The 25,982-nt window shown below is 31.0% G+C and overlaps 1 protein-coding gene across 2 annotated transcripts in view; it reads left to right on the forward strand.

The window, feature by feature from the left end:
- LOC111624741 (unconventional myosin-Vb-like) overlaps positions 1-25,982 on the forward strand; it is a 76,846-nt gene that overhangs the window by 39,994 nt on the left and 10,870 nt on the right. For both annotated transcript variants that reach the window (XM_023367677.1, XM_023367678.1), the window contains exons 11-15: positions 267-400; positions 21,821-21,902; positions 22,038-22,178; positions 22,249-22,455; positions 24,759-24,887. In XM_023367677.1, coding sequence (XP_023223445.1) covers positions 267-400; positions 21,821-21,902; positions 22,038-22,178; positions 22,249-22,455; positions 24,759-24,887 — 693 coding nt within the window. The remainder of the gene's footprint in view (positions 1-266; positions 401-21,820; positions 21,903-22,037; positions 22,179-22,248; positions 22,456-24,758; positions 24,888-25,982) is intronic.

Below are 25,982 nucleotides of genomic sequence, written 5' to 3' on the forward strand. Positions count from 1 at the left end.
CCTTTTAATTTGTTTTTTAAAAAAAGCGCTTGACAAACTTGCCCCGCATGCCGAAGTTGCCCCGATCTCACATATATATATATATATAATTTTTTTTTTAGTTGTATTGTTATGATATAACTTATGAACTGGTTAAAAATTTTTTCAATTGAAATAATAGAAATGTTTTATTCAAAAATGTTATTAATGAATAGTAACTTAATAAATTAATGTGTCATAAATTTTATTCTTTACTAATATTTATTTGATTTCTATCTAAAAATTAGGCGATATGTACTCGAGACGCTTTAGCAAAACATATATATTCTCGCTTGTTCAATTGGATTGTGTCACAAATAAATAAATCTTTGGCATTGAGTGATAAAATTTATCGTTTCATTGGTGTACTGGATATTTATGGGTATGTTTTATGTTAAAATTTAAAATAAACTTTTAATAAATTTACTTGTGTATAAAATTGTATTATTTAAAAATTGAAGTCTAATTTTTTATGAACATTTAATTTGTGAAGTTTTATAATTCTGATGCAGTCTGTATTTTGTTTTGATACAAAAATGAACTAAATTGAAAAATATACATTAGAGTAAAATTTAAAGATTTTATAATTATATATTAAAATGGTTTTATAATAATTGTTCAACATATATATATAATGATATTCTTATAAAAAAGTAGACTTCAATTTTAAGATATTTAGCTCTTAGCTGTAAAATTACTTTTTCTATATGTTTGGAGAATAAATCATTTTTACCCTTCAGGCTATGAGGGAAATTTGTATAACAAATATAACCAACAACCATTCAAAGTTTCAGTTAGTTTTATTTATTTTGTTATAACCTTATATTTAAAATAATTTAGATTTATAAATGAAAGCAAGATCTAAGGAGATGACAGTGGGGTTGTGACAGTGTAAGGAGGGAGTAGCCACCCACCCTACCTCTGTGATCCAAGTACAGTGGAACCTCACTTAATGAGCATCTCTCATAACAAGTAATTCCCATAATAAGCAAAACAAATTGTAAAAAAAGTGATTTGCTTAATGAGTGACATTTGCATAACAATTGACAAAAAGAGGGGAAGTCCCAGATTGTGTGCATGCTATATCAGTCTGTGTTTAGTACTTGTTCCACTAGCATCTTAGTGTCGCTTGTGATCACACATTTTTCCAAACTTGTGTTCAGACATATTACATATAAACATCAACAACCATAACCCGTTATATATTAAACACGTCAAATGATATGCCAAAGTTTTGGGCTATGTAAAGGCTATAATTAAATATTAGAAATTAATTAATTTGACTAGAGGTGGCAGTTATGCTGCCATCTTGTATTAAATTTAATAATTATAAATAAATAATTTTTAATTCAGACATTTATGGAATTTAATTTGGANTTTTACTAAAGATTTTTGCCTGTTTTATGTTTAATTTATGGTTCTAACATTTTAAGTAATATTTTATACTTTATTACATAATTACTTTAATAACCTAAAACTTTCTTAGGTTCCAAATTCTTTTGCTTGAATTTTACTTTTGTACAAATTTTTAGGAACACATTACAACCAAAAGTTGGAAACTGTCTGTAAAAAGATTATTTAATGTAGCGTAAATGATACATTGAATATTCTTGACTATTTGAGTATTCGTTGATTCCAAGTGATGCAATGAGTATTCTTAGTTATTAATGAATTTAAATATAAATATGAATTTAATGTATAATTTTTTTTCTGTACAGATAATTGTGAAAAATTTCATTACACTAATCAAGGAGAGTCTCCTACGATACCTAGTGTTAATGATGCTGCTTGCTTTCAAGAAACTAGAAATGCATTTAATCTTTTAGGTATGTGAGTTTGTTTTTAAAATATGCAGATTTTAGCTTTCTCTATGTTGGAATTCATTAAGTGCTTGATTTGACAATAAGACAAAAAATCTGAAAATGTTTAATTATAAATAAATAAGTTGACTTATTGAATTAATGTAGAAATTTTTTGAATTAGTTTGATAGTTTTACAAAAAATCTAATCTTTTTTGAAGCACTTTAAGTGAGTCATACTTTTCATTCAGAATTTCCAGAGTTGTTCATAAACAACTCTGGAAATTCTGATAAAAATTATATTGATATTTCTCAATATTTAATAAGTAAGATCATGTTATACACACAGAAGAATTCTTATTTTAACAGACTGGGCAGCCAAAAATTATCTTTTGTAACTTCTAAGCACACAAAGCTAGAAGTACTTAAAATAAGAGAGACAAAACCTTTCACACTTTGTTTCTAGCAATTTTAATCCATAAGAACAAATATTTTTGGCCATTTTGAATGGCCTTTGTCAGGTACAGTAAGGTCAGTTGGAACGTCGATTAGCAAATATTGAAATGACATCACTGTTTACAAAGGTTTCTTCTTACTAGTGACATCATTGTTGATTACAAAGTTTAAAAGATGTCGGTAAGAAAAAACCTTTGTAAACAGTGACATCATTTCAATATTTGCTAACCAACGTTCCAACTGACCTTATTGTACCCGAAGAAGGCCATTCAAAACAGCTGATAACATTTGTTCTTATGGATTAAAATTGCTAAAAACAAAGTGTGAAAGGTTTTGTCTTTCTTATTATCTGTTGTTTCGAGTATCTGTTATATTGCAAACAACAGATTTGCCACACACCCAGGAAAATATCTATTGTTTGAAAAAATTTGTTTTTTTAACCCCTATATATAAGAAATACCAGTACTTGAAATTTTTCAGTCCCTTGAGATCTCCACTTTATTCTATAGAAACACATTTGTGATGTATGTGTATATTATGCTGTATATGGTTATATATTATGTCATATGTGTGTACAACAAAGCTGATACTGTAAGCATAAAAAGAAGCAAATTACATACGTTTATTAGCACTTTGCTTGACTTCACAATTTGTTAAAAAGCTCATCCATTTTGATTTCTTTTTATACCACTTTTTTCTATTTTTGATTACAACACTGCTTGATATTAGCAATGTCGTGTACAGTAGAACCTGTTTGTTTATGCTGAAACTCATCAGGAAAGTCTTCATGGCTTGAAAATACTTGATGACCTTTCTAAATTTTGGTACTACACTAAGACCAGTGAGTGTTCACTAGTTGATCCTTTTAAATTGTATCAGCCTGCTGACTCTCTTTGTACAATTCTTCAGTTGTACATATTCCCATTGCTTTTTCTGGGCAAAAAAAGGTGGTGGAACACTCATCTCATTACTAAAAATATATTAAATGCATCTTATACAAGATTCGGCACACGAGCAGGACCGTTTTAATAATTTTGTTGCCGATCTTCTATGCTCAACAGAGCAATTCAATATGGACTAAACATCAAATTTTCAAAAATTTTCTTAGAACTTTTAAAATATATCGAAAAAAGGTGGTGGAATGCTGTTCTATTGCGTTCTATAACAAAGAAAGCACTGCATATTCCAAATGTAACAAGTGCATCATCAAACACTACAAATTTCCAGATACACCTAAATATTAACTAAATGTTGAAAAAATGCAAAGTTTACAATAGATTTGGGATAGAAAAAAAATCTGTTATTCCAATTAATGGATCTGCTAAAAGGAGGTAAAAATTACATTGATTTGGTGGGACCTGGAAAAAATCTTTTGTTTTGTGATCCATTAAAATGAGATTCTATTGTATTTGAAGTAGATTTTGAATTTAAAAGATTAAAAACTACTATATTTATAAAAATGTTTGTCTTACACAAACCATTTTAAGCATAACCCTTTTCCATATGATTTGACTGGCACTGTGCTAAATGCAGAAATGACATTTTATCAAAATGACAAACTTGCATTTGGACTGTTATAAGAGATGTAATTAATACTGTACTATATGATTATTGCAAATGTCAAGTCAATGCAATCATATGGGTTAAAGTAAAATAGGCCTCTACTGAATATAGATACTAAATTTCAAGTAATTTTAATGTATCTGTATCAAAATGGTTTATATAAAATTAAAAAATATCTTTCCATTATTCATAATACATATTTTAAATTACTACCATGATTTCTGGAAAAGTCAATCTTTTTCCTGAAAATCACTGAAATCAAACAGACTGAAAAATAAAACTTAATTTATCCACAAATAATGCTTATTATTATGTTATTATTAGCTACTAATGAAAATATATATGTGGAATCTAAGTTTTGTAGCTTTTTAAATGAAATCAGAATAATTTTAGATTGAGTGTTTTCAGTATTATTAAAATTAATGTAATTGAATAAAGAAATTTATATTTATATATATTAAATTTATTATATAATTGAAATTAATATTTATTTTGCAGGATTTTCTGATACGCAGCAAATGATGATTTTTAGAATACTTGCTTCAATCCTTCATCTTGGTAATGTTAGAATAATTAGTGCAGATTCAAGAGGAGATAGTGAAAGCTGTAGCATTTCTGTTAGTATGTCATCTCTTAATGATTTTGATTTTATTTAATATCAATACCGATTTTAATGTAATTAAACCGAACAATTTTTTAAAGAATTGATAAATTAGGTTATGTCTTTCTGATGAGTGAATCAATGAAACAAATTTTTTTATGAAAGTATACTGTCAATCCATAAAAAAAATTAATAAAATGGATATTTTTGACTAATTTTTTTTTAGCTAGCTTCAAAACTTAACATAGTGGCATACAATGCTTGTGTACAAACATTAAATTAAAGATGGCTAGAGTGGCTAGAATATTAATAGAAAATGTTATTTTATTAAATTTTTACAGGATTAAAAGTTTTCAATCCAATTTATTTATAGTTTATGAAAATTTGTTATAATAATTATAAGTAGTAAAATAATGTAAAAACACAAAATCACATTATTATTTGAATTTTTTAACATTTCAGTATTTTTAGTGTTTATTTATGATTTCTGTATTTGAGAGAAACAACTGTTTCTTGTTATTGTGGAATCTTTATTTGTGAAAGAATAGTATTGGATAATAAGGAATAGTGTGGATTTGCATAATTATAAATATTTGCTTATTACTTAAGTGTTAAATGTGTGATTTCTGCGAGTTATATAAAGACACACAATCCAGATTAGATAACATAAAATACAATTATTTATTAACTTGCTAGTCCAAATACAGGATTTCATAGGATACCAACAATTCTAGTTGTCCCTTTTTCCAAACCGAACAGTCCGATTAACTAAAATTATCTTACTTAATACTAGATTCCTATTATTACTAAACTAATTGAATATAGCCGGCTTATTCGAAGATTTAGAAGGTGAAAGAAAAGAATAAGGAAAGAGGGTACCCAAAACTTGATGATGCAGGTTGAAGTGTGTGGGCTCATGGATGAGGCTTCTCGTCGATCAAGGGGGGGCTGATTCACTCAATTCTTGTTTCACACTGAGATATTAATCCAAAAGGGGCAATCCGCCTGGTTCCTCTCATTTAAGTTCCTTTTTCTTCCTCTTGTTCTAAAGTTCTCTATTTCTCATCTCACCATACAATGTCCAACTTACAGGGGAGGCTTTCCTTACGATCTCCCCTATCCACTTCCTTCCTCTCCGTCTCCCGTCCTTTCCCTTCTCCTCTCACTTCCAATCTCCTTTCACCTCCCTGCTCACTCCCACACTGACTCCGTTTCTTCTCTCCTCTCCTTCCCTTCGTTCTCCCCCTCGTAACTTCTCCTTCATAACTCCCCCTCGTTCCTCCTCTCACCTCAGTCCACTCATATCCCCTCTCAAAAGCCTTCCATTCATTCCTTTCCTCTCAGTCCACCCACACACTAAAGTCAATGGGAAGACGATAATATTATAGAAGAGTAAACAAATAGGACAGACGAAGGTGAAGTGAAGATATATATGTATCATACGGTTTAAAATATGGCGTGTAGCCACAAATGTTTACTTTAGTGCAGAAGTTGACAACCTTTCAGTGGTGTTGTATTGAATGTAAATTATAGTGTTATTCAGAGTGCTGACATAATTCTACCAAGTTTATTATATATGTTATCAAAATTAGTCTGGTTATAACAGACTTCAAAATGTATAATTTTGAAGTTAAATTGTTAATTGAACTATGTTCTTACTCACAACACGTAATATTGCATAACACGTAGATGGCAACATGGAGCAGAAACATGTGCTGTAATAGAAATATACAAACAAGATTCATTTTTAATGTATCATGGCCTTTGCTGAACAATGACTTTTATTTAAATATAATTAATAAAAAAATAATAATTTTTACTACATTTCTATTCAATCAGAGTGCCACTGAAAATCATCCTGCATACTACAGGTTGCGACCCCTGCTCTAGTGTCATTTGAAATCTTTGGAAACAATATCTTACATTTGTCAGGGTTCCTTTTAATTGGTTCAATGACATTATCAACCAGGACCATGTGTTTTTGCAATGTCTGGGAAAAATCACATTATCTTAAAATGTAAAATAATTAATTCCTGTAATATTTAGCTAAAATTTTTGACACTACATAGTGAAAGTAGTGTCTACTATTCTTACTACTTTGAAGTATCCTGCACAGTTGGAATTTGGTCCAAGACATGCTGATTTCAAAGATGAGGTACAAATCCTTGTTGATAGGGATTGAAAACAGCCAGATTTTAGATCTGGTACAGAAATGTACTCGCTTTTGAGAAATTGAATAAGCATATCATTGATCCTAATTACCATGTGGTATTGTTGTAATCTTATTATTTCATTAATCTTTCTCAAATAAGAAGTCATTTGGAGATGCTTGACTCTTTGGAACAATGTGGATCAGTGATTTCCGTTTTAAACGATTTTCTTTGCAGATTCCTGCCCTTATAGATTTGATTTTCTTCAATCTTGAAATGTAATTGTGAAAAATTTTATACTGGTGTACATCTTAATCATTTTATCTGTTGACAACTCAACCTACGACTGAAGTTTTTTGCACTATTTATGTCCTTGATACTTCAAAGTAACTAAGTTATGATGTTTGTCCAAAATATTGTAGAATTTAATATGGATACAGGCAGTTCTTGGGTTGTGATGCACTGAGCTTACACCAATCTGATCTTACAATGCTATTCATAATAAATCTGGTTCTTACATATAATGATGACCTGAAGTTATGATATGACGTCAATGTAAAGGGCACTAACAGCATAGGTATGGGATGCAAACTAGAACTACATTTTGTTGTTATTATTTGGTACAGTGTAGGAATACAGCTAAGTAAATGAAGAATACTATGTTGAGTGCTATTGTGGTACATTGTTCTTGTGTTAGCCTGTGCTTTTGTTACATTAGTGTATAGTGCTTCATATTTTTTTGCTCTTTATTATGGTTCCCAAGTGTAAGGTTGATTCTACTGATGACAGTGTTTCAAAGAAAAGGAAAGAAAGGATGGAAGTGAAATTGGATGTAGTGAACTGACTTATGATGAAATCTGACTTATATCAAGCTGTAAGAATGGATGTGTGTTGTAACTCTGAAACTGCCTGTATTTACTGTCTAAATCATTATTACTGATTTGAATTTGACCTTGCCACTCCAACTTAATGTTCTCTACAGTTAAAGTATCACGGTACTACTGTCTCCATTATTTTCAACAAAAGGACAACAAAAGGAGATTGAGAAGAAATGAAGGTTAGAGAGAGAGCCATGACATCCCATAAGATGAGTCATCCTAAAGACACAATAGGAAGTAAAGCATTGAAATTTTGAAATATGTAGAATTTATTTAAGAACAAGTAAAACAAGAACATGTGTCTCCATATCAAAATATTGAGAATTATGGTCTAGTCATGAGAGCATTTGTGATGTAATTTGAAAAAGTTGTAGACCTATAAATTTCCACTGTTGTACATCTGTTCATTTGTCTTTCTTTAATCTCAAGAACAGAGTAAGATGGATGAAAGATGAAACCATGTATGGAAATCTTAGGTGCCGGAGGCTCCAATTAACTATATATGAACTTCTGGTGCAAACTGGAAGTCACATTATTTCAATTAAAAAAATTTTCCCTGAAAGGTGTTAGATGGATGACTGGCATGACTATTGTTAAAGGAAAAATAGGAAGGACAACGAAAATTAGTAGGGGCAAGCCACTACTAATTTGAGGTGAAGAGCATTTATTTTAAATTATATAAATTAAAAATTGCAACTTAGCATTGTGATAATGTCACAATAAATAATTGCTCATTGAAAATTTAAGACATAATAGATTGAATACTTACTTAATATCATAAACAAATAATGAATACTAACAAATGCAATTATTTTACATTTAAATATGACATAAGTTGTGGATTTTTATTATNCTCCATTGCATCCCTCAAATTCCTTTCTTCAATTATACCCTCAGCTAACAACCTCTTAATTTCTGTCAATGAAATCCTGATCTGGTTTAGAGAACCGCCTAGAAGAGATGAGCTGGTGGCACATTTGCAAACACTGCAGAACAGATCGCCAACGATTTATGAGAGCCACCAAACTTGAAGGAAACATCATTATGCAAAGCTAGGAAGTCATGTCCTAAAATTACATCAGCACATAGACCAGATAAAGCTGACAGCAAAACCTTTAGATAAGTATGGTCCTTTAAATTAATGAAACTATGCACCAACTCCTCACAGTCAAACTTAAGGCAGTTGTAACCATAGAAACTTGAGCAGAATGTGGAATAATTCTGAGGCGATGATGCAAAGCAAAGTTATAATCTATAAAACTTTCGGAACTGCCAGTATTCATCAGGGCTTGAGTTGAGATGTTGTTTAGCTGTATATTAACTGTAGCTCTAGACAAAGGGCTGTGAGAGACAGTTGTCAAGGTTACAGCGGTTGCAGATGGCTTACTCCCTTTGCTTTTATACACTCTACAAAAGTATCCCCTCTTTCCATATTTGTTGCAATCTTCATTTCTAGCAGGGCATCTGTTGCAAAGATGCTTCATTTGCCACAATAAGGACACCTATGTTTGGTAGCAGCCAGCACATGTGAGGGCAAAGCATTATCTTTGGTATTATTTAAATTCTCTTCTGCTGGCTCCTTTTCATTGGAGATATGGATAGCACTTACTGTACTAGTATTAGAGACAAAAGTTTTGGACTGAACACAGGTGGATTCTAAAGCATAGGCTTGTAATAAGGCATCTACAAGTTTTAAAGTATGACTTTCCAAAAGGTGCTGTCGTATCTGAAGCAATAACAATCCTGCAATAAAAACATCACATACATATTCACTTTTATATTCTTCAACCAATTCAGAGATGAAGTTGAAGTCCTTACTTAATGTCCTGAGATTCTGATAATACTGGTCAATGTACTCACTGGGTTGTTGGCAATGATTAATTAGATGACGACGAGCGAAAACTACATTTTTAGGCTTCTCATATAGGACAAAGTCTTAATCGCATCCTCAAATCCAGAGTACTCTGATATATAAAAGTAGACTAAGGGACCAACAAAATTAACAAGACGACTAAACTTCCTCACATCGTCCATTTCTGTTGATGATACGAAGTTCTTGAAAGTTTGGTACCAATGGGACCACTAATATTTGAATTGACATTAAAATGTTCAGGTTTGAGTAGATTATCCATTCTAAATAGTTATGTAGACACGAATAAATTGTAGTATAAAGAGACAAAAACGTTACCTTAACAAAAGGTTTTATTTGTGTCTAAAATGTACAACTGTTACAAATTCAAATGCAGTCCAACAGACAAACTACTGTAGGAAGAAGTGTTGCCACACTGTGACACTACTACAGCATGCAGGTGTAATACTGCCATAAAATGCATTAATTAACTTCCAAAAGTAAAATTTGAATCAGAACAGTTTTTCATAATTGATATTGAAAAAGCTACAAATTTCATAAAATAAAACATTTTGTTGAAGCAAGATATGGTGCCATCCCAATGACAAGTGACTTTCTTATTTTCTGTGCAGGTAAATATTTAAAACATTTTTAGGTGGTTAATACATTTTAGGTTAGGATATTCATTCAATCAGCTAAAGTTCCTAAGCTAAAATCCCTTTTTTTTGGAGTTAATGCCTTTTGTTTTAGTTCTTGTTTGTCTTCTGTTTTTAAATTTCTTGGCATCATTCATAGAAATTAGGCAGTTTAAATAAATAGATAATGTTGTTAAATTTGCCAGTTACACTCTCAGCACTCTCAATAACAGCTCAGCCTCAGTAAAAGTCAAATTACAGTGGAACCTTGCTTAATGAGCATAATTTGTTCCAGAATTTTAGTCATAATGCAAAACACCCATTAAGTGAAACAATTTTTCTCATATAAATTAATGTAAAATATGATAATGCGTTCCATGCTGAAAAAAATACTGAAATATTTTATGTATAATGTTTATTCAAAGAAAATTATACAATATACATTGTTAAGGAATGTGAATCATCTTTATCTTTTCTTCTAGTGCAAAATGAACCAACTTGAAATGAGAATTCGATTTGCAGAGAACAAAAAAAAATAATCAAAATAATATGTCTGATAAACATGCCAAATTATATACCAAACTCTTGGGCTATGTAAAGGCTATAATTAAATATTAGAAATTAATTAATTTGACTAGAGGTGGCAGTTATGCTGCCATCTTGTATTAAATTTAATAATTATAAATAAATAATTTTTAATTCAGACATTTATGGAATTTAATTTGGAATTGATCATTAAATTTAGTCAAATTAGTTAATTTAATTAATTTCTAATATTTAATTATAGCCTTTACATAGCCCAAGAGTTTGGTATATAATTTGGCATGTTTATCAGACATATTATTTTGATTATTTTTTTTTGTTCTCTGCAAATCGAATTCTCATTTCAAGTTGGTTCATTTTGCACTAGAAGAAAAGATAAAGATGATTCACATTCCTTAACAATGTATATTGTATAATTTTCTTTGAATAAACATTATACATAAAATATTTCAGTATTTTTTTCAGCATGGAACGCATTATCATATTTTACATTAATTTATATGAGAAAAATTGTTTCACTTAATGGGTGTTTTGCATTATGACTAAAATTCTGGAACAAATTATGCTCATTAAGCAAGGTTCCACTGTAATTTGACTTTTACTGAGGCTGAGCTGTTATTGAGAGTGCTGAGAGTGTAACTGGCAAATTTAACAACATTATCTATTTATTTAAACTGCCTAATTTCTATGAATGATGCCAAGAAATTTAAAAACAGAAGACAAACAAGAACTAAAACAAAAGGCATTAACTCCAAAAAAAAGGGATTTTAGCTTAGGAACTTTAGCTGATTGAATGAATATCCTAACCTAAAATGTATTAACCACCTAAAAATGTTTTAAATATTTACCTGCACAGAAAATAAGAAAGTCACTTGTCATTGGGATGGCACCATATCTTGCTTCAACAAAATGTTTTATTTTATGAAATTTGTAGCTTTTTCAATATCAATTATGAAAAACTGTTCTGATTCAAATTTTACTTTTGGAAGTTAATTAATGCATTTTATGGCAGTATTACACCTGCATGCTGTAGTAGTGTCACAGTGTGGCAACACTTCTTCCTACAGTAGTTTGTCTGTTGGACTGCATTTGAATTTGTAACAGTTGTACATTTTAGACACAAATAAAACCTTTTGTTAAGGTAACGTTTTTGTCTCTTTATACTACAATTTATTCGTGTCTACATAACTATTTAGAATGGATAATCTACTCAAACCTGAACATTTTAATGTCAATTCAAATATTAGTGGTCCCATTGGTACCAAACTTTCAAGAACTTCGTATCATCAACAGAAATGGACGATGTGAGGAAGTTTAGTCGTCTTGTTAATTTTGTTGGTCCCTTAGTCTACTTTTATATATCAGAGTACTCTGGATTTGAGGATGCGATTAAGACTTTGTCCTATATGAGAAGCCTAAAAATGTAGTTTTCGCTCGTCGTCATCTAATTAATCATTGCCAACAACCCAGTGAGTACATTGACCAGTATTATCAGAATCTCAGGACATTAAGTAAGGACTTCAACTTCATCTCTGAATTGGTTGAAGAATATAAAAGTGAATATGTATGTGATGTTTTTATTGCAGGATTGTTATTGCTTCAGATACGACAGCACCTTTTGGAAAGTCATACTTTAAAACTTGTAGACGCCTTATTACAAGCCTATGCTTTAGAATCCACCTGTGTTCAGTCCAAAACTTTTGTCTCTAATACTAGTACAGTAAGTGCTATCCATATCTCCAATGAAAAGGAGCCAGCAGAAGAGAATTTAAATAATACCAAAGATAATGCTTTGCCCTCACATGTGCTGGCTGCTACCAAACATAGGTGTCCTTATTGTGGCAAATGAAGCATCTTTGCAACAGATGCCCTGCTAGAAATGAAGATTGCAACAAATATGGAAAGAGGGGATACTTTTGTAGAGTGTATAAAAGCAAAGGGAGTAAGCCATCTGCAACCGCTGTAACCTTGACAACTGTCTCTCACAGCCCTTTGTCTAGAGCTACAGTTAATATACAGCTAAACAACATCTCAACTCAAGCCCTGATGAATACTGGCAGTTCCGAAAGTTTTATAGATTATAACTTTGCTTTGCATCATCGCCTCAGAATTATTCCACATTCTGCTCAAGTTTCTATGGTTACAACTGCCTTAAGTTTGACTGTGAGGAGTTGGTGCATAGTTTCATTAATTTAAAGGACCATACTTATCTAAAGGTTTTGCTGTCAGCTTTATCTGGTCTATGTGCTGATGTAATTTTAGGACATGACTTCCTAGCTTTGCATAATGATGTTTCCTTCAAGTTTGGTGGCTCTCATAAATCGTTGGCGATCTGTTCTGCAGTGTTTGCAAATGTGCCACCAGCTCATCTCTTCTAGGCGGTTCTCTAAACCAGATCAGGATTTCATTGACAGAAATTAAGAGGTTGTTAGCTGAGGGTATAATTGAAGAAAGGAATTTGAGGGATGCAATGGAGGGCTCAGGTGGTGATTGTACCTGGTCCAAAGCAAAGGTTAGTTATAGACTACTCTTGCACTATTAATAAGTTTACTGAATTAGATGTATTCCCTCTCCCTAGAATTGATGACTTGATTCAGAAAATAGCCTCTTATAAAGTTTTCAGCACGATAGATTTGCATCAAGCCTACCATCAAATTCCCATTCTGAAAGAAGACAGACAATATATGGCATTTGAAGCTTGTAACAAATTCTGGCAGTTTAGCCTATTCCATGGTGAAATTTTTTTCCATTGCATGTGGCTGCCATGTTGAATTTTTGTTGATGTTAAGCCTAATGAATATTTTTTATTTTGCATGAACAAAATAAATATATTGAAAATTGAAAGTTTGTTTTAATATAAAAACTATGATGCATAGCGATATCTAGTATCAAAAATGTTTTGATGCAGAAATAAATATATTCAGGGTTGCCAGGGCAGGCCAAATGAGGTCAACACGAAAATATTTGGGAACGACATGGTTAAGGTGATTAGTTTTGGTCTCACAAATGGTGTTGCTGGATTTCAATGTTCTATTTTTCAGTTGATTGCTAAAGAAGGCTTAGCTGACACATTTGCTTATTTGGATGATGATACTGTCTGTGGAAGAACTCAGGAAGAACATGATCGTAATCTTACTCGTTTTATGAACATGACCCTTAAGTATAATTTAACACTCAACAAAGCAAAATGTTCATTCTCTTCTAAATCTATTTGTATACTGGGTTACCTAATTGAAGGGAGAGCTATGTGACCAGATCCCAAACATCCAAAGCCCTTACTAGAATTACCTCTCCCTACGGATATTACATCTCTTTGCCAAACAATGGGAATGCTGACTCACTATGCCCAGTGGATAAAGGGATTTAGTGAGAAAAATTAACCTCTAGCCCAGAATAAGTTGTTTCCACTGCCAGCTGAGGCAGCCATGATATTTTCAGATTTGAAAGCTGAAATATCTTGTTCTACCTTGACTCCTGTTATTGACAATGTGCTCTCTGTTGTTGAAACAGATGCTTTTAATTTTGCTATTGGTGCTACATTGTCCCAGGAAGGTAAACCTGTGGTTTTCTTCTTGTGATCCTTAAATGGTAGTGAGAGAAAACACTCTAGCATAGAGAAGGAAGCATATGCTATAGTTGAGGTGTTAAAGAAGTGGAGACATTTCTTAATTGTATATCATTTTACATTAATTACTGACCAACATTCTGTAAAGTCTCTAGTTTTCATGTTTCATTCTAAATCTAATAGTAAAATTAAGAATGATAAGATTCTAAGGTGGAGATTGGAACTGTCTTGTTACAAGTTTGATATTATTTACTGCCCTGGTAGTTGGAACACTGTTACTGATTCTCTAAGAAGAATTTTCTGTGCCCTTCCTGATTTGAAGAGACTCCTCCACAATTCTTTCTGCCACCTAGGAGTAACTCATTTTTATTATTGGGTATGTAGTAAGAACTTGCCATTTTCTTTGGAGGAAATAAAGAAATTAACTGCTTCTTTTCCTACCTGTGAGGAATTAAAACCAAAATTTCTTGGTCTTTTAAACCACCTTATTAATGCCATGTCTCTCTTCAAACGTTTAGACATTGACTTTAAAGGTCCTCTTCCTTCCAAGTCAAGGAACTGTTACCTTTTGACAATAATAGATGAATATTCAAGATTCCCGTTTGCATTCCCTGCCCAGATGTCAGCACAGTACTGTTATCAAGTACCTTCATTAGCTGTTTTCAATCTTTGGAATCCCATCATACAAACATTTAGATAGAGGAACTGCATTTTACCTTGTGAACTTTGTTCCTTCCTCGCCTCTATTAATGTTGCTTCTAGTTTCTTCACCCCTTATAATTCCCAGGGTAATGGTCTTGTTGAGTGTTATAATGGTAATATTTGGAAGACATTTTCCTTGACTCTCCGCTCTTCTAATCAAAGTATTGATCAGTGGGAAGATGTACTAGGCAATACATTACATACTATTTGGTCTCTCCTATGCACTGCTACAAATTCTGTTCTTCATGAGAGATTTTTCAGATACCCCAAAAGACTGGAATGGATATTTGACTTCCCACTTAATTGCTGTCACTGGGACCTGTCATACTATGTTCACATAACCATGCAAATAAATATTCCCCTCTAGTTGAGGAAGTCTAGCTATCCAATTACATTCACATTCAGTACCCTGATGGGTGGACATCTACAGTGTCCCTAAGACACATTGTGCTTCGAGACAAATCTTTGCCTGAATCCTCGACAGATGGCACGGTCTTCCCTAATATCATTCCTGGTCAATCTAGCTCTGATGTTCAGGAAATGCCACCTCCACTTTGGGAGGGCAATTTGTATCCCTCCCAAGTCAAAGATAAAGATATTTTCTCACCTCCAACAGAAGTAATCAGGTTGCATTGTCTTGCAAGGCAGCGTTATCAGCCCAGTTATTTGAAGGACAATACAGTAGAGTGTCATTTATCTGAATCAATTGGGGACTGAGGTTGTTCGGATAACTTATTTTTCAGATAACCAATTATGTATGAAAAAATATATTAACCTATCCCGTGTTGAAATTTTTCTCCATTGTGTGTTGCTTTGCGTTGAGTTTTTGTCGATGTTAAGCCTAACGTAAACTTTTTAAAATAATAAACGTGGCTATTGTATCGTTAAAAATTATTTCTTTATTTTTTACAAACAAAATAAATATATTGAAAAATATAAAAACAAAAAAAAATTATACTTTAGAAGTTAATCTAGTATCAGAAACGTTTGATTCAGCACGACACACAGTCTTCAGAAATACACTACACAAAAGTGCCAGTGCTGCCAGCTAAAACACACACAGTAACAAAAAAATATTGAAGTAGCCCAAGATATAGCCAAAGATTGCAGTGCCACAGCACTAGCAAAAATTTAAATTTGCCGACTGGAATGCTTTCGGATAACTGGCTTTCGGATAAACGACGCTCTACTGTATTATGTAATGTAAGTGGGGGAGAATGTAGTAGTGTCACAGTATGACAAAACTTCTCACAGTAGTTAATCTGTTGGACTGGCAGTACTGTTTCTTGCTGCATTTGAATTTGTAACAGTCGTGCATTTTAGACACACATAAAACTTTTGTTAAGGTAACATCTTTGTGTCTCTATACTGCACATGCATTATTTGCTTCAGAGTTTTTCCCTTTCCTTTGGGTACAGTTCTTTACCATTTGGAAGACAATAGTGAAGAAGAGGGAAAGAAGTTGTAATGCAGTTGTGGCTGTTAAGTGAAAGTTTTGGGAATTATGTTACTGTGGGATTGACAGAAAAGGAACATTAAACTGAAAGTTTGTTATAAATATGTATATGAGACTACGAGGGCACAGGGTCAATTCCCTAATTGCCACTTACACGTCAAGTTGGTAAAACTTGCCCACTTTGTCATTCAGATGGCTTTTTATCAAGTGGCGAGGGAGTGAGAAAGTCAGCAGGCGTCCTTTCAATGACAGGAGACAGGTTTAATAAAATAATAAAGCATTTATTATACAGCTAACTAGTGATGTGCCGGGTATCCGTATCCGTATCCGCGGATATCCGAGGGAAAAAAGATTAGTATCTGTTACTTTTTAGTGGATCTTTAACGGATCTTTTATCTTAATGAATTTCATTACTTATATGAAATTTTAAAGATAGGTAGCAATAGCACATTCGTCATTTACTATCGTAAAATATTTCCATATTACACTACTAAACTTTTTTGTCGACATCGTTTTTATTTTAATTTAACTCAACACTCTCCAAAAACACAAACGTAATCTACGCTATCCCGTGTCACACTAGCCACAAACCAGTGTTTCCCAACGTGGGGCCCACGCCCCACAGGGTCAATTGGATTGCTAAGGAGGGCAATTTGAAAATGGACTTGTCCAGAGTTTAAGTTAACCGTATAGCCGCTGTATATGTTAGGGAGACATAAGAATTTTAGAAAGGCTTAGGTGGGGCATAGCACAAAAAAGGTTGGGAAACACTGCACTAAACTATTGTGGCGGTACGCTATATTTTTGTAAATATTAATTTTAGTTTAGTTTCGTTTCTTCTTTCTACCCTTTGTTCTATTGTTCTATTTTCTTCTAGAACTTTCTTATCTATTCCCTGTCCCTTGGGTGGGATGAGCAGTTCCTAGAAATTTGAGGAGCAAAGGTGTAAACAGGAGCCGGAGAAAAAAGAGAAGTGACGTAGCAGGTCATTCGTAAACCGGACGGCAGAGTGTACGGACGAGGTGAGAATACTGGGAGTCGTATTTTCAATGACCGGATAGTTCAGAAATAAGTTCAGAAAAAAGATCATGTTTTAAGGTCGTATTGACGACTGTGGAAGGAAAAATCCTAATTATTGAAGAAGAGAACTGGCCAGTTATAGGAGAAGGACGTGTGTTATCCCACCCAACAGTACGCATAAAGAAACAAGCCGAAAAAAGGGACAAAACCCCAGATATCCCTATTTCTATCTTATCTACCATTTTTTCTGTCTTCTTAATTCTATCCCTTTTTCTGTTATTAGTGTTAAGTAAGTGTTTAAGGTTAGTTTTAAGGTTCCGGGTTATATTGTCACGATCGGGATCTGTATTGTACACGTGCTTTGGACACAGCGAACTATTATTATCGCTGTAATTTCGCATGCTACTGTTTGTACCGTGAAGTTGGAATCCCTCAAAATAGAATCTGTATAAAGACGCAAAATAGCTTAATTGGAAAATTATATCAACTTTTGTTACTTTATCCTGTCTGCCTTTGTGGTGAATTCTAATTTATCACACTTTCACACTATAAAGACGCGAAATAGCTTAATTGGAAAATTATATCAACTTTTGTTACTTTATCCTGTCTGCCTTTGTGGTGAATTCTAATTTAGCACACTTTCACACTATAAACAAAAACACACACTGTGCAAGTCAAAACACGTCGCGTTATTAACGCAAAGCGTCAACTATCAGTCCAAGGTCACACGCACCGGCGCCAACTGAGTACGAAAGTTGAGATCTGTATCCGTATCCGCGGATCTAGACTCTAATGATCTGTATCCGCGGATATACATTTTTAATGATCGGCACATCACTACAGCTAACACTAAAATACAGGAGTACTAAGGTTAAATGCAATTAACATAAGATTTGAAAGTAAATATGATCGACAACTGCTTGTCTATGCTATGAAAGCTATGACTACTTCCGTTCCAAGAGAAAGAGTTTGCAGTCTGCTCAAAAATTACCTCTAAAGTTGGAGGAGTCTTATATGCAATGATGAAAGTTCTTTGTGGAAGTGTTGGGCGTTGTCGAAGTCTTCTACCGTTGCGGGAGACGAGGAATCACTATGACCAAATATAACTTCCATGTGCAAATTCCTGAGCTTTCAGTGGCTTGCACCTTTTATATCATTGTCGTGGGAAATCTAACATGTGATCAATTTTTGTTGACTATGACGGTGCATTCTTGACAGCTAAGTGTCAACTGTCCCACTGACTTGTTATTACATTCAGAGACCTCCGATCTAATTTCTATCTCTCCATTTTTTTTCTAATGAAGATGTTTACAATTTTTTTCCCGACAACTATGTAAAATTTGTGGATTTCACATGTATATAGAATTGAAAGATTTTGTTGTAGGTTCCTACAGAGGTTAAGTTGGGTGAAATCTGAAAGTTTGTTATTCTAAAAAGCTCACAATTACAAGGTTTGTTATAATGAGATTTCATTAAATTTAGAAACATTAGACTAAAATGTCATTTATTACAGTAAAAAACATTTTTAACAGTAAATTTTTTAAATGTACGTTAACATTTTCTGTTGTTTGTAAATGATTGTGTTTATGCAACTATTTGGGATTATTTGGGGTGGAGTACAAGTTTATGTGGAATGTCTTTTACACGATTCCTATTGACAAACAAATCCCATATAAAACAAAATCTAATATGATCTACATTAGACATTGAGAGTATAAATAGAAAAATGAGATCATATATTAGATCTTGTTTTTGTATTTATACTCTCAATGTCTAATGTAGTCTGGTGATTAATCTTTTTCCAATAGAAAGCCACTAAATCTGATTTTCAACAATATTGTAAGGTTTCTGTGATGGTATTGTGTTAATTCTGACACCCTACACCTACTACACAAGTTTTGAGCATTTTTCTAGATGGCAATAATGTGGTCTTGTATGTGAGACTATGGGAAAGAGGATGAAGTAGGAAAGGATGAGATTCAGTTGGAAATAATTCAGTCAACACAATTTACTACACTTAAACATTTATTTATTAGATAGCATGAAGTTGGTACAACACAAGGGTATTTGCATTTCGCGGAGAGAGAATTTTTGGTACCTCACAAACCAAAACTAGAATACCCATTGAAGATCTTTAGAATGTAGTACTTCACACAGCAGTTTGGGAGAGAAGCAGCAAGTAGAGGAATGACAAGGAATCCGATGGCACAGAAGAGCACTAATCCAAAAAAGCACAGAAACACACTAAATTGAACATTTGAAAGAACAGGTGATGACTGACTGGAATCAATCATTCCTTGTCATATTCAAAGCAGCATATATCTTAGAGGTGACTAAAAATTATGGAAAAGATGTCACTACTGATGCTGAGAAAGTGTAAGTTGACATTCTCTCAGGTCAGAAAGTTGACATATACTAGCTGCTGATGTCATCCTTCTTTTGCTTTGTCTGAATTTTGGATAGATATAATTTTTATCTTTTATAATTTGCTTTTCTAAGTTTACATAAGGCAAATTTAGAAAAACAAAATATTTGTATTGTAAAAGTATTGCAGATTACACTTATATAAGTGTAATTACTTCTCTTGTATAATACAAATATGTTATGATATAAATATTTGAGTTTGTTTATCACAAGAATTGAAATTATTCTCTATAATTGATAATTTCATCCTTACACAGACACAATGTAGTGACAATTTGCGTAATAGTATGCTGGTTACTGTTAGCAAAAGAAAACAATCTGAATGTGTTAGTCTAAAAATGTTGTGTTGTCTGTATATATGTATTTGTTGCATATGGAAAAATTTTAAGTTGGCTGAGGAGGGGCAGGAGCCCAAAATGTGTGCTGTAGAAAGCATCCCAACTGAATAAAAAGATGAAAAATTTGCCTAGTGTTTGAAAGTTGTCACTACATTGTGACTGTGTAAGGAAGAAATATAAAACACGGTTTCATTAGTATAAAATGATGATTTCATATTTAATTTTTTTTTTTATTTTAATGATAGTGTGATATTTCTTGGGGTTTTTTAGTTCGAAACCCCNAATCTAGTATCAGAAACGTTTGATTCAGCACGACACACAGTCTTCAGAAATACACTACACAAAAGTGCCAGTGCTGCCAGCTAAAACACACACAGCAACAAAAAAACATTAGCGTAGCTCAAGATATAGCCAAAGATTGCAGCACCACAGCACTAGCGAAAATTTAAATTTGCTGACTGGAATTCTTTCGGATAACCGACGTTTCGGATAAACGACACTCTACTATAATTTAATTTATTACATGGACATTTTAATATTTTTCCAGTTACTGTTTTTTAAGATCTAATTTTATTTATATTTTTTGCTTTCTTGAGTAAAATAGAATTTTTCATCTTAACAGCAGCTAAATTCTAAATCATAATTAATACTATAACTTGCAGGCACAGATTGTAGTAGACTTTGCACTGATCATAGTTAGTCTATTAAATTTTTATTAAGATTGTAGTTTCATTGTTTGAAAAGCAGTAGTGGCAAAGCAATAGCATTATTTTATCTAACTCTCTGAAGAGTTAACTTATTCCCAGGAGTATTGAATACTTAAAAAATATACATTGTTTTTAGAGAAAAACATTACATGCTAAAACTCTAAAAATGTAATTATTTAGAATGTTTATTTTAAAACATTAATCTAGAATAAAATAATTGAATTGTTTTCAATCTTATATTTGAATCTTGTACTGAGACTACAATCTTAGTAAATTATGTAAAAGATAAAATGTTCATGTTTTTAATTAATGAACTTTAGTATCCTGGATTTTTCAAATGTAATATAGAATTGTTCTTTTTTCTGAAATAATAAAATAATCTATATCTACCATGTTTCATGAAAGTAAACATAGTAAATATTTTAATAATTGTCCCTTATAAATAGATCCAGTAAATATTGAAACTATGAAAAAATTTTTAAAGCTTTTGCTGATTATTAAATGTTTGAAAGAACCAAATGATTTCTTGTATGTACTGTACATATATGATTTGGATGACTCATTTGTTTAATTTGATTGAGATTTCATTGTTTCTTAATAAATATGCCAATTATTACTAGCATACTTATTTTAAAAAGCATAATAATAACCACACAGTTTTTTCTGTTTGAATTCAATTTTTTGTTATAGTTTTGCGTTATAGTGTTGAAATAATAGTTTAACCTGTACATTCAATACTTTTAGATAACTATCTTTATATGTATTTGCATGTATTTAGATAAAAAAAGTTATCTGTAAAACATGATTATTTTAATTAAGAACTTGTATGTAAAATGCTGAATATTAGTAAAAATTTGTGATTATGTAAATGTTTGAAATTTAATAAATTTTATAATTACTAAAATTATTTAATAAAATTACTGGTAGTATATCTCAGAAGTGGTGGTCACAAGAATAGATTAGTAATGTAATTCAATTTGTTTTTCAAATAAATAAAATTAGCAATTACAGTTAATATTTATATACACTATAACAAAGAGAATTTATTTAACAGTAGCTTTCCATTATTATATATAATGCTTTAAATATTTAAAATGTTTTTTGAACTTTTAACAGATTTGAAACATTTGAAATTAATAGTTTTGAACAATTTTGTATCAATTATGCAAATGAAAAACTTCAACAGCAGTTTAATCTTGTAAGTAATATCAATTAATATTAAAAAATATTATAAATTAGCATTCACATATATTTGTTTAACAGCTACTTAAAAATTATTACTGCTGTATTTATTACATGTGAAATGAATATTTTAATTACTTTTGTAATATAGCATGTTTTTAAATTGGAACAAGAAGAATATGTAAAGGAAAAAATTGAATGGAAATTTATTGATTTTTATGATAATCAACCTTGTATTGATCTTATTGAAAGTAAATTGGGAATCTTAGATTTGTTGGATGAAGAGTGTAAGGTTTGTATAAGTTTCAGTAAAATATAATTAATTAAAAAAAAACAAATTATAAATTATTATTTTCATACAGATGCCTAAGGGTACAGATCAAACATGGTGTCAGAAATTATATGACTGTTGTAAAAAATGGAAACATTTTGATAAACCTCGTCTTTCTAATACAGCATTTATAATAAAACATTTTGCTGATGATGTAAAGTATGAATGTTCTGGATTTCTAGAAAAAAACAGAGATACAGTGATGGAGGAGCATATTAATATTTTAACTGCAAGTCATGTAAGTAACTTATTATAAAATAAAGCAAAATATAATTTATTAACCACTCAACTGTGAGGAACAGATATATCCATCCAGGGCGATCGTGTGGCAGTGGTGAGGGATGGATATATCCGTTAAATTCTTTTGGGGGTATCGCCAAAAACTACTGCGAAAAAAATTTCACATAAAAAATGAATTATGTAACAATAAAAAAGACTTTTCTTTACTAAACATAACTGTTTACAAAATCTTTTTCCGAAATGGTAATGAGAAAAAACACATGGAAAAATACTTTAAAAATTTCCCATGTTTATTCTCCACTACTTTGGGGTAGCATCATACCTGACTATCCCACTGCTGAAAGTTTAACATTTAAAAAATTAATGTAATATTTTCATATAAAAGTTATCATGATATTTGTTTTTAGGTATAACAGTTGTGTTCAATAATTAAAAACATTATTATTAGGTAAACTGTTTATAGTTTTGGTATTGTGCAAAATAATTTTAATGATAACTTTCTTAAAATATAAAAATTTTTACAATTTAAAAAGTAATAGAAAATTTCATTAAAGTAAAACAGCACTAGAATATCAGTATATTAAATATTATGCTTAAGGGTTTAATTTGTTAATGTTCACATAATATTTGAGTGATACAGTAGAGCGTTGTTTATCCGAATCAATTGGGGACTAAGATTGTTCGGATAACCGATTATGTACGAAAAAATATATTAACCTATCCCATGTTGAAATTTTTCTCTGTTGCGTGTTGCTTCGCGTTGAATTTTCGTCGATGTTAAGCCTAATGTAAACTTTTTAAAATAATAATCATGGCTATTGTATCATTAAAAATTATTTCTTTATTTTTTACAAACAAAATAAATATATTGAAAAATATAAAAACAAAAAAAAATTATACTTTAGAAGTTAATCTAGTATCAGAAACGTTTGATTCAGCACGACACACAGTCTTCAGAAATACACTACACAAAAGTGCCAGTGCTGCCAGCTAAAACACACACAGCAACAAAAAAACATTAGCGTAGCTCAAGATATAGCCAAAGATTGCAGCACCACAGCACTAGCGAAAATTTAAATTTGCTGACTGGAATTCTTTCGGATAACCGACGTTTCGGATAAACGACACTCTACTATAATTTAATTTATTACATGGACATTTTAATATTTTTCCAGTTACTGTTTTTTAAGATCTAATTTTATTTATATTTTTTGCTTTCTTGAGTAAAATAGAATTTTTCATCTTAACAGCAGCTAAATTCTAAATCATAATTAATACTATAACTTGCAGGCACAGATTGTAGTAGACTTTGCACTGATCATAGTTAGTCTATTAAATTTTTATTAAGATTGTAGTTTCATTGTTTGAAAAGCAGTAGTGGCAAAGCAATAGCATTATTTTATCTAACTCTCTGAAGAGTTAACTTATTCCCAGGAGTATTGAATACTTAAAAAATATACATTGTTTTTAGAGAAAAACATTACATGCTAAAACTCTAAAAATGTAATTATTTAGAATGTTTATTTTAAAACATTAATCTAGAATAAAATAATTGAATTGTTTTCAATCTTATATTTGAATCTTGTACTGAGACTACAATCTTAGTAAATTATGTAAAAGATAAAATGTTCATGTTTTTAATTAATGAACTTTAGTATCCTGGATTTTTCAAATGTAATATAGAATTGTTCTTTTTTCTGAAATAATAAAATAATCTATATCTACCATGTTTCATGAAAGTAAACATAGTAAATATTTTAATAATTGTCCCTTATAAATAGATCCAGTAAATATTGAAACTATGAAAAAATTTTTAAAGCTTTTGCTGATTATTAAATGTTTGAAAGAACCAAATGATTTCTTGTATGTACTGTACATATATGATTTGGATGACTCATTTGTTTAATTTGATTGAGATTTCATTGTTTCTTAATAAATATGCCAATTATTACTAGCATACTTATTTTAAAAAGCATAATAATAACCACACAGTTTTTTCTGTTTGAATTCAATTTTTTGTTATAGTTTTGCGTTATAGTGTTGAAATAATAGTTTAACCTGTACATTCAATACTTTTAGATAACTATCTTTATATGTATTTGCATGTATTTAGATAAAAAAAGTTATCTGTAAAACATGATTATTTTAATTAAGAACTTGTATGTAAAATGCTGAATATTAGTAAAAATTTGTGATTATGTAAATGTTTGAAATTTAATAAATTTTATAATAAAAGAATAGTATAGTCTTTTTATTTCTAATTTGTAAAAATATTTATAACCATGCATTTTTATTTTTTAGTATGAATTGGTTGCTGAGTTATTTGAAGAAGATAAATGCAATAAAAAATTAAAACCTGCATCTTGGTCAAAGTCTTCAGCTCCATCTAAATCATCTCAAAAACAACATAAAAAAACTGTTGGATCACAGGTATTTATTATATAAGATATTCAACAAAATAAAATTTGATTACTTTGAACAAAATTATATATGACAAATAATTACAACTGTTTGCTTATTGTGGGAAGGTCTTTCCTGCTATGGGGCAGAGATAGGAAAAGGGAATCAATCTTTGACTTTTATCATGTGTTCATGATTGGGTTCAAATCCACACCCCACAGTAATAGATTGAAAATATGACTAACAAGGAAAATTTCACAGTTTAGAACAAATTTCAATATTGTAATTTTGATAAATCAATAAGATTTAACATTATTTGCTATTAACTGTAATCATTTGCTTAATATAAGGTGATTATAATTAAAGTGTAAGCATTTAGAGCACTTTTGTAAAAAAAAAACTACTGGGCAAATATCAATTTAATTTGGTTTACATACTGTCCTGAATGTGGTTTTGATTTTTGGGGAAATATTTTACTTCAAATTATATTAATATTAATCATATTAATGTCCCCTTAATATGCATATAATGTTTCTAATGAATTTCAGGAGTTATGAAACAAAGTGTAATAATATTATTTCAAAACAAATTACAGTTGTGGAAATTGATAATTACATCAAAGATACATCTTTGTGTATCCTCTATCTCCATGCTCTTAAAATTACATTTGCTGCACCCTTGAAATACAACTGACTTGTGTGGTGTTGTCACACATGAAATTCTAGGTTTTAATACAGCTAGGCAGGGAACAATGCCTTTATAAGTGAAGTCACAAGGATTCCGCTTATGATTGTAATGACTGTTATATTGGAAGTGATTGGAAAATCACTCTCATGCAAAATATGTGCAAGCATCATTATAACATCTAAGTTGATATTTGCACTGTATTGTATAATGCAAAGTGAAAGGCAGTATTTTGCAAGGGACTTGTCAAAGAATTGTGCAGTAAAATTAAAATTATGAATAAGTTTTATATGAAAATATATTTTAATATGTGTACATTTGTCTGTATCACGCTGCTTATAATTTTAAATCCTTATTAAAGTAGGAATAATTATATAAAAGGGAATAATTTTTCACAGAACCAATAAATCTTACTGTATCAAAAGTCATATTTAAACTTTT

Source organism: Centruroides sculpturatus, unplaced genomic scaffold (genome assembly GCF_000671375.1).
Source record: "Centruroides sculpturatus isolate CEXI.00-Female unplaced genomic scaffold, Cexi_2.0 scaffold197, whole genome shotgun sequence".
Taxonomy (NCBI): Eukaryota; Metazoa; Arthropoda; class Arachnida; order Scorpiones; family Buthidae; genus Centruroides; species Centruroides sculpturatus.